General features: G+C 36.9%; 1 protein-coding gene across 4 annotated transcripts in view; it reads left to right on the forward strand.

Annotated features, from left to right (window-relative positions):
- The first annotated feature begins 507 nt into the window (after nucleotides 1-507).
- The window catches only part of TOPBP1 (DNA topoisomerase II binding protein 1), a 67,826-nt gene continuing 51,141 nt past the window's right edge, over nucleotides 508-17,192 (forward strand). The window contains exons 1-10 of one of the 4 annotated variants that reach the window (XM_045503594.1): nucleotides 508-701; nucleotides 1,330-1,420; nucleotides 2,973-3,107; nucleotides 4,560-4,703; nucleotides 5,352-5,533; nucleotides 6,648-6,844; nucleotides 7,724-7,903; nucleotides 8,587-8,756; nucleotides 10,878-11,041; nucleotides 11,191-11,438. In XM_045503594.1, coding sequence (XP_045359550.1) covers nucleotides 1,337-1,420; nucleotides 2,973-3,107; nucleotides 4,560-4,703; nucleotides 5,352-5,533; nucleotides 6,648-6,844; nucleotides 7,724-7,903; nucleotides 8,587-8,756; nucleotides 10,878-11,041; nucleotides 11,191-11,438 — 1,504 coding nt within the window. In that variant the 5' untranslated portion in view covers nucleotides 508-701; nucleotides 1,330-1,336. Of the gene's footprint in view, nucleotides 702-1,329; nucleotides 1,421-2,972; nucleotides 3,108-3,585; nucleotides 3,751-4,559; nucleotides 4,704-5,351; nucleotides 5,534-6,647; nucleotides 6,845-7,723; nucleotides 7,904-8,586; nucleotides 8,757-10,877; nucleotides 11,042-11,190; nucleotides 11,439-17,192 lie in introns of those variants that run through there. The other 3 variants (XM_045503595.1, XM_045503596.1, XM_045503597.1) reach the window with 3 other exon arrangements.

Below are 17,192 nucleotides of genomic sequence, written 5' to 3' on the forward strand. Positions count from 1 at the left end.
TCGGGTCATTTGGCTGTGGTAGGTGGTGCTTATATTCCACCAACATGGAGAGAAAAGGACCCTATCTGTGGAATCAAAAAGACTTGGTTGCAGTTTTAATTCTAGCACTTACTGTGTGACCTTACATCATTTAACTTAGCTAAGCTTCAGTTTTCACATCTGTAAAACGGAGATACCACTATTTGCCTCATAGAGTTGTTTTGAACCATACTATTTGGTTTTACGCGCACTGCCTGGCATACGGCAGGTGTAAAATACTGACTAAGGAAACTCTTTTTTCCCCAGGGCTTTATTTTTCAATGTGCCAGGTCTTCCCGTGAGCAGCTTGCCAACTCCCAGGGGAGCTTAGCGCCCCTTCCCCCCGCCCACGCACCCACCCCACCCAAAGCCCTAAGCCCTCGTAACCCCTAAGCCAGCTTGCAATAGCACTAAAACCGCCGCCACCGCGACTTTTGACATCTCCGCTCTCCTCCCGCAACTGCGGACGAGGTCACTTCCGCCGGAAGAGGCGGGCGCCTCCGCGCGGTTGGCGCGAAAGTCGGTTCGCGGCCTCAGCAATTTCCGGGTTTTACGTTTGCTTCGGGTCGGGGGCGCCGCCGGCTGCGGCGGGTGTGCGCCGGGGTGGCGCCCGACCCCAGCCATCGTCCTGCGGGCCACGCGCGCCCTAACTCGCCGCCCGAAGACCCCCAGGCTCCACCGAGGTGAGGGAGGCACGGAGAGAGGACTCAGCTCCTTCCTCACCCTACTTGGGGGGTCGCTACACTTCCCCTGGCCTTAGGGCCCTCGTTTCCCCCGTCCGTTTAAATGGCCCTCGGACCGGCGGGTGAGGCTTTGACGCCGGAGGGGACGTGACTGCGGTTGAACCTAGAGTCGGGCCTTTCTCTGGGAGCTGGCGAGCAAGAGCATTCGGCCTTCTAGGGGCATGACCTTGCTAACCGGCTTTCCGTTTATATATTGAAGTCCGTTTACTGAGGAGTGAACAAACCTCGAGGGTCCTGGACAGTTTCGTTTTGTGTATGTTTAAGCCAAGCGCAACTGAATGCCCCATGGGCTTAGGGGTCTTAGAGCCCCATAACAAAAGCCCTGAATGCAGTCAATTTAGGGACATTGATGTCGTTTTCTGATTTGCAAGGATTGTTGTTGTCACTTTTTTTCTCGACTTTACCCACATTCTAGCGTTTCTTAGAAACTAATAAACGAATTCCTGGGCAAAGCCAGCATCTCTATCCTTGGGAGTTGTTGTCGGCACATAAAAATAGCTGCTCTTAAACGTTTAACTTCATACGGGATGTGTTTTTGTCCTTGTTAATGGCTCCCTTATTTTGACAGTTCAAAAATGTCCAGAAATGACAAAGAACCGTTTCTTGTGAAGTTTTTAAAGTCTTCAGACAATACCGAATGTTTTTTTAAAGCTCTTGAGGTAAGGGTGCTTGAAAACGCCTTGTTTCATGCTATGAATTCATTTTCTCCTTTTTAGTGTTTTTGATTTATTGGGCTTCTTATGTCTTAGTTATTTTTGAAGTTTTACTGTAGTCTATATTAATATAGATGTGATACATATTTTGGGGTTGATGTAAACATTATTGTGTATTTTGGAGAGCATAAGTCTATTATGACATTTTTATTGAAAGTAACACACCAGCTATTCTTGGAAATTACATTTCTTTCTATGTGTACTAATCAGAGTAGACCTTTGTGTGTTGAAGAAATATGAATCTGTTGTGTACTGGTTACACTTTATTTTTTGGCGTTAAAAGTATGTTTCATTGTGTAGAGTGTAATATGGGAAGATGTAGGGGGTTTTGTAGAGCCTTGCTACTCACAGACCCCAGTAGCATTAGTAGAGTTGGAAATGCAGAACATTGGGCCCAACTGAGACTTCCCAGTTAGCACCTGCATTTTAACAAGATCTTCAGTGTGATTACTGTGTATATTAAAGTTTAAGAAGCATTATTGTAGCAGGTTTTTCTCTCAAGTTCATTCAGCAAATAATTAGTGTCATGACCTGTTAAGGACTGTTCTAGTACTTGGGATACATCAGTGGTCACAACAGGCAAAGGTCCATGCTCTCTCAGAGCTTACATTCTATTTTAGCAGGAGGAACTAGACATAAATCAGGCAGGATAAATGAGTAAACTCTATATGTTACAAGGTGCTAAGTGCTATGGGAAGAGAAAAGAGTAAAACAGGTTAAGGGGTTCTAGAGGATGTTTGCTGGGGGAGGAGGGAAGTTAAAATTTTAAGTAGAGTATGATCAGTGAAGGTTTTATGGAGAAGATGATAATTGAGTGCAGTTGAAGGAGTTGAGATAGTTAACCATATGTATGTCTGGGGTGAAGCTTTCAGGCAGGGAGAACAACTATACACAGGCCCCTGAGAAAGTACTTGGGAGTGTCTGTCCAACATTAATTTGGCTATAGTGTAGTGAACAAGGGATGGGGGAAGAATATTAAGGGGTGCTTTAGAGAGTAAGAGTAAAGAGGTCATATAAAAGGCCTTGAGGGCCATTGTAAAGACTTTTACTTTTTCATTTGAGCATATCTGATTGAAGTGACGGATCAAGTCAGGTAAAGACCTGGAAGAAGAATATTGCAGGTAGTGGGAACAAGAGCAAGACCTCTAATGAGGTCATGCTTAGCTTGTTCCAGGCTCAGCAAGAAAGCAGGAGGCTAGAGAAGAGTAAGCAAGAGAGATGAGAGGTAGAAGGTAATAATGGGGAGATAGGCAGGGGCCCAGACTCATCACCTGATTTGTATTGTGAAAGAGATTACTAGCTGCTATCTGGTGAATAGATTTAGGGCAAGGAAGAGAGAAGGAACCACTTTGGAAACTTCTGCAGAGGTCGAGGGGAGAGATGATGGTAGCTTTCAAAGGGAAAAAGATTGGATTGGAGATGGATTTTGAAGGTAAAATTTATAGGACTTAAATACAGGAGAAAAATTTCAGGTGCATTCTTTCATTTTTTCTTTCAGTCAATAAAAGAGTTCCAATCAGAAGAATATCTTCAGATTATTACAGAAGAAGAGGCATTAAACATGAAGGAGAATGATAAGTCACTTTATATCTGTGACCCATTTAGTGGCAATGTCTTTGATCACCTCAAAAAGGTTTGCCAACTTTTAGTGTGTTCCTTCCGTAGTCTGATTTTCGTTTTGTTTTTGCTTCAGTGGATATAAATTCTTTATCAACCATGAAATATTATGCAGATTATGAATATAGAGGAATCCTTTGGTTTTAGGAGACCAGAATAATACTTTTAAGGGCTAATAATGTTATAATAGGCTTTTGTATTTTAGAAGATTTAACTTCATTTAGTTTAAGTGAACTCTATAGTAATGAAACATTTTAGTGATGGAGTTCTGTACTTAAACTCAGTTTGATTGCAAAATTTTCAGTAAAGATAGGAAGAGATCTCAACGTAACTCTTGGTTACTTACTGTCTTTCCTTTGTGCTCTTACACACTGAATTTTAGTACCTGTACCTTGTGCAGGGTCTGAAACATTATATGCTAAGAAAGAAGCATTTTGGAGTTGAGTATTGCAATATACCAATGAGCCATCTTATTTCTTTTTGTTGATTTCCAGAGTCTACTGACTCATTACTTTTTTGGTGTCTGGACAAGAGAGAAGCATTGAAATAAAAGTAAACTGGCTGTAATTCCATGCAGATAACAAAGAAGTGATTCTTGTTTGAAGGAGAAGAAAACATAGAAGAGTAGGTAGATGCAGTATCTGCACAATTTATGGAAGGTCTGTGCCCACCTTTGCCAAAAGCATTGTTGGTCTTACCCTTCTTTTGGAAATAACATTCCTTGTCAGATAGAATCAATAGCATTAAAAATTCACTTTTCCTATGGCTGAACAAAAAGATAGCAGTAATCATTTGCATTTTAGGTCTTTAAGTCAGTCATGATTTAAATCACCCACAGACTTTTTAGTTCTGGCTTGAATGTGCTGATGTTGAGCAAGACTGTCACTTTTGTTAACTCAGTTATCAATGAAAATGAAAGATCACTTTTTTAGCAATCTGTAATACCATAGAGAAGTCTTTGTGCATCTTGGAAAGACATTGAGCTGAAGACAAAGTGTTTAAACGCAGATGTAGAAACTGCCTAGGATTATTTTTTTTGTGTGTGACAGTGTAGGTATTTTAGAAGGGGATCAGTGAGGCTCTTATTATTTTAAACTGCTTGGTTGGCTGGGTACTTCATTTAAAAAGTATATAATGGATATTTCCTAATTATTATAGCATAAGACTGTTACTCATACACCCTATCATCAAGGCTGTGTTTGTTTTAGAGATTAAAATTTGGTGACAACTTTGACTGATGTGGCTCTTGGAGCTTATTTCTTTTGATGGACTGCATTGTTTGATTTGCATGTGTGTTTATTTAGTGTGTTGTGTCCCTAAGAAATTAAATAATTTTTCTTATAACAATTTGGTGATTTTTCTGCAGTGGTCATCACCTTCTGTAAATAATTGGTAAATATTACAAAATGTAATTTCATAATACAGGACGTCTTTTCCTACATACTAAACTTTCTCCCTCTTTTTATAGCTTGGCTGCAGAATTGTTGGCCCTCAAGTAGTCATATTTTGTATGCACCACCAGCAATGTGTCCCAAGAGCCGAACATCCAGTTTTTAATATGGTTATGTCTGATGTAACTGTATCTTGTACAAGCCTGGAAAAAGACAAAAGGGTAAGTGTTGAGGAAAATCATGACCAATATATATATATATCTCCACACTTAATCTTCCACTGTGTAGGAGACACTTTGAAAGACTTTGTTGTTGGTGTTCATGGCTTACACAAAGTCAGTATACAACAGTGTACACTCTTTTCTATTTTAACGAATACAGTAGCATCTGTTTAATTGAAAACTGACTACTTGAAAGAAAACTCCCTTTTTCCTTTCTGCAGTTGATGAGTTAGAGTTTGAGTCATATTTTTTCCACTGTAGATGGTCGATCTTATAAAAAAATGTTGACAGGTAGAACGGGCTATGGGTTTAGCATTAGCTCCAAGGTAAGAAATGCTTTGATAATGCTTTCTGAGAGGTAAAAATATGTATTTTTATATGTAATGTATAAAATTTATATTTAAAAGAAATAAACTCATGGAGTTGAAAGAAACAAATATAGGAAAATGTGTGAAGGTAATTATTTTTGAATTTATATTTCATATTTATCTTTATACAAAAAGTAATTTGATTATTTAACTTTATAGTGGTGAGAAACATTTGTGCCTTAAAGCTAACAACAACAAAAGGTATTTGTGAGTCTTTGTATTAAAAATGGCAGAGATACTGTTTGCTTTAGTATTAACATATTTTCTTTTGGGTTTACAGGAAGAAGTTCATAAATATGTACAAATGATGGGTGGACGCGTATACAGAGATCTTAATATATCAGTAACTCACCTTATTGCAGGAGAAGTTGGCAGCAAAAAATATTTAGTTGCTGCAAACCTAAAGAAACCTATTTTGCTTCCTTCTTGGATTGAAACACTTTGGGAGAAGTCACAAGAGAAGTAAGAAAGACATTTAGATGTGTTCTAGATTAAAAAAAAATGATACATGTGATCATTTTCGCCTATTGTGGGTTTTTATAGTTGAGGTTTTATGTTGTTCTTTTGGGATTTGTTATTCAGGGACAAAAAGTGGGGTTCTTACCCTTCAGTGAAAACAAGAGAGCAGAATCTGCAGGCTTTCATTATCAAGGTATTAGTTAATAGGTAGAATAGGCTATTGATTTAATACTAGCTTCAAGGTAAGAAATGCTTTGATGATAAAATTGTTAGCAGCAGTAAATGCTTGTAAAATAGTTGAGATGATCACTGTAGCAATTGTCACTCTTAAGTTGCATTACCCTTCCACTACTCTGCCCATATATTAAGATGGAGAGTGAATTACCATTTTGGCAATTGTATTCCCTCCCAAAGATGTCGGCCTGTGTAAAGTTGAATGTAAACATATGTAAGCCATTGACTAAGTTGTGGTCCTTCAGCAAATGTTAATCAAGCTCACTTTACGTACCTGGCCTGAGCTAGGCGTTAGATATACATAGTGAGCAAAGCAGGATACATGCTTGCCTTCATAGACCTTAGGAATAGGCATTTTTCCAGTCTTCCTCTCAGCACTGTCCAACACATCCTAAACATGTCTCCGCATCGGAACCTGCATTCCCAGCATGTCTGTCTTGCATGGAAACAAAATGGTAATGATATTTTTGTTGGTATTCAACTAAAAATCCTTGTATATTATCCATATGGTATAAGGGAAGGAAAAAAAGTCTCCTTTTCTGGTAGGCAACCAAGATCGTTTTGAGTTTGTAGGTATTTCAGACCTAAAATTTTGGAAAACACACCACTTTGGCATGGATTTAAAGAGTTAATGAAATATATTTTCCCTCAAAACAGTTTTATTTGTGAAACTCTATCTGAAGTATTACTTTTCATTAGTGACATAGTGTTGAGCTAGATGAGCAATTAGTGTAATTTTGCATGTTTGTCAGTTTCCCTTAAAAATGATTAAAATCCTAAAAAAATGAGGAAAGCCTTAATGATTTCTGTTGTCATTATTCTGGTAAATTTTAAACTAGTATATTAAAATGTTTGTTTTTTCCTTGTTACTTACTTTCCCCAGAAAAATAGCCAGATATACTGATATAAACATGGAAGACTTCAAGTGTCCTATTTTTCTTGGTTGCACAATCTGTGTGACTGGCTTGTGTGGCTCAGAAAGAAAGGCAATTCAGCGACTCACAGTTAAGCATGGAGGTCAATACATGGGACAACTGAAAATGAATGAATGTACACACCTCATTGTGCAAGAACCGAAAGGTAAAACTATATGCAAAAAAGTACAGAATTTTCTCTAGTATTTAACATTTGAAGATGTTTACAGAATAGCTTTTCCTTCTGATATGTTACAAATCTGGTATATTTTTTTCCCCTGAAATCTTACAAAGAGAGTTTGGTTCACAATCTGTATAAAAATTACATGACTATCCAGGTTTATTCAGATCATTAAAAAAACTTACAGGACAAGAAATTTGGATGAATAAAAAAAAGGCTAATGTAGCTAAATTACATTTCTTTATAATGACAAAAGGCTTGGCTTAGTTTTTAATTGAACAAATCAGCTTTATTAGATGAACTACAAGTTGTAACCTGCAGATATACCTTGCAGCACATGAGGCAATTAAAAGAAGAAAATGCATTACCATTTCAGTTACCCCACATTTATTCCTCAGTTTTATTTTATTTTTTTAAAATGTTATTTATTTTGAGAGAGCGAGCAAGAGAGAGCATGAGCAGTGGAGTGGGAGAGGGAGAGAATCCCAAGCAGGCTCTGTGCTGTTAGCACAGAACCCAGCATGGGGCTCGAACCCACAAACTGAGATTATGACCTGAGCCTAAATCTGGAGTCAGACTCTCAACTGACTGAGCCACCCAGGCACCCCATAAATTACTCAATTTTAAGAGATTAAACCCCCTTATGTGGCATGTGTATTTACACAACACATGGAAAATATAGTTGGGTAATAACTTAAAATATTATTTTTTAATATACTGTGTAGCATACTGTTTGAAAGTAAGAAGTGGTAACTTTAATTTTGTTTCAGGTGAGTTTTTCCCCATAACCTATAATACTATGAATATTTCTACAGAGGTAGATTTTAATGGTTACATTTCTCTGTTTCTTAATAAACATAATAGGTCAAAAATATGAATGTGCCAAGAAATGGAATGTACACTGTGTGACCACACAGTGGTTTTTTGACAGTGTTGACAAAGGTTTTTGTCAGGATGAATCCATATACAAGACAGAGCCTCGACCGGAAACAAAGACTGTACCTGATACTTCAACTCCTACTGGCCAGATCAACACAGTTGATAGTAAGTCTCAGTGGGATTAAAGTAAACAGTCATTTTTAACAGTTTTCTGTGTAAGAATTGATTTGTAAATAGACTCAGATATAGTAAGGAATGTCATTCTTTCTTGATATGCTCCCAGGCATAATTGTATAATGACTAAATTGTATGAAAATTAGTCCAGAACTCCTGGTATTTCTTTTTATAGTGAATGTATTTTTTTTCTTTTTCTGATTGAATGCAAAAGATGATTAAAGAAATCAAGAATACTAATAAAGACTTAAAAGAATTTTTCAGAACTTGACTGATGTTCAAATAGTAATAGATTTTTATTAGTTTGCTGCAGTTGTTATAGACCATCTGTATTCATGTAAAATTTAAAATCATTTCTATCTTATAGGTGCCATGTTGGCAATTTATCAGATGTTATGCTTTCTTCTTTCCTGGACTCTACAGCTAGCAACTTTAGATTTTTAATGGAAGCAAGCCACTATTAAAATATATTAAATTTATTTTTATTTGAAAAAGATGTGAAAGTTAGTTTCATTTTCCCTTCTCACTTGGCCACCAAGACTTCAGTAAAAACATTTGATTCTTACTTTGAAAATTGTTCACAGCCCTTTGTGTATAAGAAAAGTTAATCTATAGGGAAGTAGGTAATCACATTTTTATCTCCATAAATTTCTATATCTTTGTTTGATATGTAGGTCGTACTCTTTCGGATGTCAGCCATATTTCCAACATCAATGCAAGTTGCATAAATGAATCGATATGTAATTCAGTTCTTAACAGCAAAGTGGAGCCTACACTTGAAAATCTAGAAAATCTGGATGCCAGTGCATTTCAAGCACCTGAAGATTTACTAGATGGTTGTCGGGTATGTCTTTATCATGTAATACATGCAGTGATAATATACATCAGTGCTACCTAGCCTAACTTTGAAGACACCTCAGAGTTGGGCTTGCTCCTTGTCTACATAAACCTTCACCCTAGCTAAGCAGAGGCAAACATTAGCCCATATCTGTCCTTTAGCTGTCAGGGTCCCTCTGCCTGAGATGTGCCTTCATTTGTAGCTTTCAAAGTTTTTATTATTTTCAATTCTGAACCATCCTAACCAGTAATCTTTCTACTCTGTTTTGAGACCACTTAGTTTCTGAACCACTTAATGGATTTTTATTTATAACTGTCACTTAATAAGTGTTTCTAACATGTTAGACTGTGCATGTTGTTAATATGTTGTATATAATCTCATTCAATTCCCACAAATCTAAAATGAGTATTACCCTGAGACTGAGGCTTAGCAGATTAAAATTCTTGTTCAGAATCACACAGACATTAAGTAGACAGCCATCTACTCCAAAGCCTATATTCCTAGGCTTTATTCCAGGGTCCTATATTCCATTAGACCCGCTGCTTTGTTTAGTGTCCCTTGGGCTACTTAATTTTTTAATGTATGAATAACTGTTCTATAAGTGCCTTGATGAAAACATCCTATGCTATTTATCTCCTAGAGCTGAATACTTATTTAATATATTTCTACTTGTAGGGGTGCCTGGGTGGCTCAGTCGGTTAAGTGTCAACCTCTTGATTTGGGCTCAGGTCATGATCTCACAGTTCATGGGATCCAGCCCTGCCTCAGGCTCCATGCTGTCAGCATGGTTTTGTCTTTCTCCTCTCTTTCTGCCCCTTCCCCACTCGCATGTGCACTCTAAAAATAAATAAACTTTAAAAAATACATATATATAATTTTTCTACTTGTAGAGTGAATAGGCTATACATTAATTCTCAATAGCAAAGATGTAACCCTGTTTTATTGTTAAGAGAGGAAATTGGGCAAATTACCTTATCCTTCTAAACTTATAAAACTTACCAATTTATGGGGCTCCTGGGTGGCTCAGTTGGTTAAGCGTCCAACTTCGGCTCAGGTCATGATCACACAGCTTGTGAGTTCGAGCCCCATGTCGGGCTCTGTGCTGACAGCTCAGAGCCTAGAGTCTGCTTTGGATTCTCTGTCTCCCTCTCCCCTTCTGCCCTCCCCCTCTCATGGTCTGTCTCTGTCTCTCAAAAATGAATAAACATTAAAAAACTAATAAAAACTTACCAACGTACTAGCAGAACAGAGAGTATCTTGTATAATCTTTTTTATCCTAGACCCTGCCAATTCTGGATATGACTTTTAATTATTCTTATAGGAAATTTATGTGACAGAAATCATGATTCCTCATTTTTGTTCAAATATATTCTAATGGAGGTTATTTAATTTGGGATATAAATGCAGTTGGAATAGATTTGTCATTTAAGAAATTTTTTTAAAGACACATGTAAAATAGAGATGAAAACGATTTTTATATTTATTAAATTGGTTTCAATACATACATACTGATAGTTAAAAATAAATTTTTGCATATGTATTATTGTCAAAGCACGATCCTCAGCTTGACTCAAATTATCTTGTGTAATCAACTCTGTGTAAAAGGTATCTTAATTTACGGGTAAGAAAATTGATTTAAAGAGCCTGAGTAACTTACCGTGGTCATGTAATTAATTATTGACAGCTGAGCCAAAATTTAAACCCAGGTTTCCTGAACTCAGACATATAAACTCCAGGTTATTTCTATAACCTAAAATTTACAAATAGTAAGATATTCAATATTTAAGAAGCTACTGGCATTGTAGACATTGCTGTGCACTAATATTCAGAAGATAATTGAATTCTAGCTTCTATTTTATTAAAGCCTTAAAATACATATCAGGTGTCTACTGTGAAGGATGATGATGCTATAGAACTGTGAAGAAGTAATAGTAAAAATTTCAGAATTGTTAAAAAAATATCCAAGTTTCAGAATACATTCCATTCTTAATGTATTTTAAATGTACATGAGTTGTCTTATTTATACACAATGGATTTAGATATATATTTTTTTAATTCTTTTTCTGTTGAGAGAAATAAGCCATCTTCAATGCAGTAATCTAAAGTAGATATTTTCTTTCTTTGCAGATATATCTTTGCGGTTTTAGTGGCAGAAAGCTAGATAAACTGAGAAGGCTTATTAACAGTGGAGGTGGAGTTCGTTTTAATCAGCTCAATGAAGATGTAACTCATGTTATTGTGGGAGATTATGATGATGAATTGAAGCAGTTTTGGGATAAATCGGCTCACAGGTTTTGTCAGTTTTTATATCAATGCATTTTCTATTCTGTAATGATTTTTCTTAAAATTGCATATCCATGCGGTTTTGGAAACAGCATGGCAAGTGGGATGATGGTCTTTATAGTTTGAACTAATATTTAATTATGTACTATTTTTGTAGGCCTCATGTAGTGGGAGCAAAATGGTTGCTAGAGTGTTTTAGTAAAGGTTATATACTTCCTGAAGAGCCATATATCCATGCTAACTACCAACCAGTGGAAATTCCAGTTTCGGATAAACCTGAAAGTCAAACAGCCCCTTTAAAAAAGAACAACAGCTCTTCCAAGAAGGACTCTACTCCTGATGGAAAACATGAGCAAGCTGATGAAGATCTCCTCTCTCAGTATGTAAATAATAACACAACAGCGGGTAAGAAATAGTTGATTAGTATTTACAGTCATAAATTTAGAAGAGGAATGCATCATATGTGATTTCTACCAGGTTTTCTAGATTTTAAGTTAAACCTTTTTCTTAATGTTTTACGTTTGTTACTTTTTGTAAGCAGGCAAGGCCAAGGGGTGCTGAACCCTCTGACCTCCTCCTCTCTTCAGCTATCTCCACTTTGATCTGTTTTATATACCAGCATCACTTTGTGTGAGTTTGTAACAGCATGAATTTTTATTTTAACCTTGTAATTAATTACCTCTTACTTGGTTATTGTGATCTTTAATGCATACAGTGCTGCACTGTGAACTGTGACCTCTGTATGTAATCTTCTCAGAATGGGAAGGAAAACTGCCAGTGAAGAGTTGTGAGCAGCATTTCTTCTTTTTTAAGAAAAAGTTACTGTGAGGGGCGCCTGGGTGGCTCAGTCGGTTGAGTGTCCGACTTCAGCTCAGGTCATGATCTCACACTTTGTGAGTGTGAGCCCCATGTCGGGCTCTGTGCTGACAGCTCAGAGCCTGGAGCCTGCTTCGGATTCTGTGTCTCCCTCTCTCTCTGCCCCTCCCCCACTCTTTGTCTCTCAAAAATAAATAAATGCAAAAAAAAAATTTAAAAAGTTACTGTGAAGTATTTAGTACATTGAGAAAGACACGAAGAATAATGTGATGCGTAACCATATGCTACTACCTAGGTATAAAAAAAAATAGAATATTCCACTATACCAATGGGGAGCTGTAAGTCTCCCCATTTTCCTTATAGTTTACATGTGTATATGTTTGCAATGTATATACTCTTTAATTTGTGTGTATTTTAACTTATATAAATGACGTATGGTAAGTACTTTTTTGCTATTCTCCTCCAACCGTGAGAGATATTTATCTAATCCAAGTAACTGGTTGTGAATACACCACATTGTATCCATTTTCCCACCTATAGACATTTATATTGTGTCTTTTTTTGCCAGTGTAAACAGTACGGCTGAGATTGTTCTTAACCATGCCTCTGTGATTGCGTGGAGGTTTCTATACATGCATATGATACCATGTTTTGTCTGCTCTATCTGAATTAATGAAATAGAGATGTTAAACTCCACCACCATAATGGTGGCTTTGACAGTTTCTCCATGTAGTTCTGTCAGATTTAATTTTTTAATATATCTTGATGTTTTATTACATGATGATCCTCATTTTCCTAATTTTTTTCCTTAAAATCTGTTTTATCTGATATTAATACAACTATCTGTGCCTCGTGTGAGTATTCATTTAGTGTGACTGACTTGTTTTCTTAACTGCAAATTTGGTCAGTTTTCTTTTATTGTTACTCGTGATCTATTTTTATTATTTTATGCCATCTTATTTTGTGCTTTTTGTTTGTCTCATTTTTCTATGCTTCATTGTTTAAAATTTTTGCCTTCTTTTGGGTAGCTTGAGCTTGCCCCCTCTTACCTCAGTCTCCCAACTCTCTGTCTTCCTTCTTCTAATGTAGGAGTTAGATCTGTTTTTATTTTCAGTGATTACCCTTGGAACTTAAAGGTGCATCATAACTTGAAATCTAAAGTTAATCAGAATTTTGATCTTCATCTTTTTTTTTTTTAATGTTTTTATTTATTTTTGGGAGAGAGAGAGAGAGACAGAGCATGAGCAGGGGAGGGGCGGAGAGAGGGAGACACAGAGTCAGAATTAGGCTCCAGGCTCCAAGCTCCAAGCTGTCAGCACACAGCCCAACACGGGGCTCCAATTCACGAACCGTGTGATCATGACCTGAGCTGAAGTTGGACGCTTAACTGACTCAGCCACCCAGGCGCCCCTGATCTTCATCTTAAGTACAAAAACTTGATAACACTATCTTCAACATCTTGCTAATCACACCCCTCTACACACACTCACTAGTACACTCAATTTATGTGATTTGGGCTAGTATTTTCATTGTCTTTTTTAATCTCACAATTAGATACTTACTGTTTCATGTGGCCCCTATTTGTTTTGATTTATCAACATATTTAGCGATTTCTTTGCTTCCCATTCCTTGTTGGCATCTGAGACCTCTCCTCTGGAATCATTTTTTTTCCTCCTATAAAATATATCCTTTAGAAATTCCTTCAGTTTCTGTTAATGTCTTTATTTTGCCTTTGCCTTAAAAAATAGTTCTGCTCTGAATACAGTCCTAGACAGAGCTCATGGGAGATGAGCTCTTGGGAGATGTTATTTCATTGTCCTCTTTCTGTGGCTGGTGGATAAGAAGTCAGTCAGTCTAATTGTTATTCTTTTGTAGGAAGTCTTTTTCTTTTTTTCTGGCCTTTTTTAATATCTCCTTTTATTTCTTGCATCCTAGAGTTTTACCATGTGCTTGTCCTACTTGCAATTCATTGTGCTTTCTAAATTAAGGATTAGTGGGGGGGGTTTGTTTGTCTTTTTACTTCATTGTAAAACATTTTTCCTCTATTATCACTTTGAATATTGCTTCTTCACCACTCTATATTTTCTAACTGCCATTACTCTGTGTATGGATCACTTAACCTGCCCTTCTGATTTCATCTTTTTGTCTTTCTGTGATTTATTATGTGTAATTTATTCAGGATTTCCTTTCACATCACTGTTTCTCTGTTTAGCTATTGCCTAATGTGTTTAACCCATCCATTAAATTTTTTATTTCAATAATTATTTTTTTCAGTTCCTAGAAGTTCTGTTAATCATCTTATTCTGTATTCACGTCTTATTAATTATTTCTTGAAACACATTAAACATACTGCAGTATTATGAATGGAGGGGAGAAGTAGTTCTCTGTATTATTCATGCTGCCTAGTTTCTTCATGTCTTTGTGATATTATAAACTCATTAGGCCTCTGGAAATTCTAAGAAGCTTGAAGGTGAGGGTTTGTTCCTCTAGAAAGTGTTCATATTTAAATCTGCCAGAAGTCTAAGGGTTTTCCAACTCAGGACACGTCTCAGTTTATTGGCTGGATGTTTTTTGGACCACCAGGCTAGTGTGAATTTGTACTCTTCACCTACTTTGAGGACCCAGCCTATGATAACAAATTCTCAGGAGAGATGTTTTTCCCCCTTGACCCAAAGCCAAAATCAAGTGTATTTGTCATCTCCTTTGCAGGGTAGATTTTTTGTTGTTGTTTGATTGATTTTGGTCTGCATTGTAACTAGACATTTCCCTTTAGGGTTTCTGGGTTTGTTTACTCATTGTGTACTCCGCCCCACCTCTAATTTGTGTGAGACCAAAGGCTTAAGTTGTTTCCCTCCACGTGATGTTCCTGAATTCTGAGAATCTGAGTTTCTGGAAAAATAGATTCAGGGTAACCATTAGTTTTAGTAACCACTCAGTGCTCTGGATTCATGATACTACTTCATTTTCAGTCCTTGATTTCTTGCTTTCTTGCAAATTCAGCTCTGCATTTGTACTGATGCCTTTAATATTTTATTCTATATTTTCAAGTGCTTTTAATGAGAGGGTTTTGCATGTCTAGCCTATCATATTTCTAGAAGGGAATTTGCAGCATTTTATCTTTTTCTTTTTTAGCTTTAATTCCAGTGAGTTAACATACAGTGTTATACTAGTTTCATGTATGCGGTATAGTGATTGGACAAGTCCGTATATCACCTGGTGCACTCCTTAATCCCAGTGACCTGTTTAACCCATCCTGCTGATTCACCACCCCTCTTGTAAACACCAGTTCTCTATAATTAAGAATCTGTTTCTTGATTTGTCTTATTTTTTTTTAAGTTTATTTATTTTGAGAGAGAGAGCACGAGCAGGGAGGGGAGGGGCAGAGAGAGGAAGAGGGAGAGAATCCCAAGCAGAGCCTGACCCAGGGCTCAAACTCACAGATCATGACCTGAACCAAATCAAGAGTTGGAGCCGTGACCGACTGAGCCACCCAGGCACCCCTGTCTCTTATTTTTTTTTTCTTTTTGTCTGTTTGTTTTCTTTCTTAAATTCCACGTATGAGTGAAATTATATGGTATTTGCCTTTCTCTCAGTGACTTATTTTGCTTAGCATTATATTCTGTAGCTTCATCCATGTCATTGCAAATGGCAAGATTTCCTTCTTTTTGATAGCTGGATAATACTCCATTGTGTGCGTGTGTGCGTGTGTGTGCGTGTGCACACACATGCACACACATGAACACGCTACATCTTCTTTATCCATTCATCATTCACTGGACACTTGGGCTGCTTCCATATCTTGTCTGTTGTAAATAATGCTGCTATCAACATAGGGGCTCTGGTATCCCTTTGAATTAGTGCTCTTATATCCTTTGGGTAAATACCTGGTAGTGCAATTGCTGATCATAGGGTAGTTCTATTTTTAACTTTTTGAGGAAACTCCCTACTGTTTTCTACAATGGCTCCACCAGTTTGCATTCCCACCAACAGTGCATGAGGGTTCCCTTTTCTCCACATCCTCACTGACATTTGTTTCTAGTGTTTTTGATTTTAGCCTTTCTGACATGTGAGGTGATAGCACATTGCAGTTTTGATTTGCATTTCCCTGATGATGAGTGATAGTGAGCATCTCTTCATGTGTCTTTTGGCCATCTGGATGCTTTCTTTAAAGAAATGACTGTTCATATCGTCTGCCCATTTTTTAATTGGATTTCTTGCTTTTTGGGTGTTGAGTTGTAGAAGTTCTTTGTTATTTTGGATACTAACGCTTTACTGGAAAGGTATTTGCAAATATCCTCCGATTTTGTAGGCTGCCTTTTAGTTTTGTTGATTGTTTTCTTCTCTGCAGAAGCTTTTTATTTTGATGTAATATTCCAATAGTTTATTTTTGGTTTTGTTTCTCTTGCCTCAGGAGACCTATCTAGAAAGAAGTTGCTATGGCCAGTGTCAAAGAGGTTACTGTCTGTGTTCTTTTCTAGGAATTTTATCGTTTCAGGTCTCACATTTAGGTCTTTAATCCATTTTTGTGTATGATGTAAGAAAGTGGTCCAATTTCATTCTTTTGCACATTGCTGTCAAGTTTTCCCACACCATTTGTTGAAGAGACTGTCTTTTTCCCATTGGATATTACTTCCTGCTTTATCAAAGATTAATTAACCACGTAATCGTGGGTTTATTTCTGGATTTTCTATTCTGTTCCACTGACCCGTGTGTCTGTTTTTGTGCCAGTGCCATACTGTCTTGATGACTATAGCTTTGTAATATAAATTGAAGACTAGAATTGTGATACCTCCAGCTTTTGCTTTTCTTTTTCAGGATTGTGTTGGCTTTTTGGGGTCTTTTGTGGTTCCATACACATTTTAGAGTTGTTTGTTCTAGTTGTGTGAAAAATGCTGTTGGTATTTTGATGGGGATTGCTTTGGGTAGTATAGACATTTTAACAATGTTTGTTCTTCTAGTCCATCAGGGTGGAATGTCTTTCCATTTCTTTGTGTTGTCTTCAGTTTCTTTAATGAGTGTTTTTGGAGTACAAGTCTTGCACCTTTTTGGTTAGATTTATTCCTCTATTATTATTACTTATTCCTAGATATCTTATTAAATAGTACTGTTTTCTTAATTTCTCTTTGTGCTGCTTTGTTACTGGTGTATAGAAATGCAACAGATTTCTGTATGCTGATTTTGTGTCCTGCAACTTTACTGAATCTGTTTCTCAGTTCTAGTATTTTTTGGTGGATTCTTTCAGGTTTTCTATATATAGTATCGTGTCATTGGCAGACAGTAAAAGTTTTACTACTTCTTTACTGATTTGGATGCCTTTTATTCCTTTTTATCATCTGATTGCTG

This window comes from Leopardus geoffroyi, chromosome C2 (assembly GCF_018350155.1).
Source record: "Leopardus geoffroyi isolate Oge1 chromosome C2, O.geoffroyi_Oge1_pat1.0, whole genome shotgun sequence".
Lineage (NCBI taxonomy): Eukaryota > Metazoa > Chordata > Mammalia > Carnivora > Felidae > Leopardus > Leopardus geoffroyi.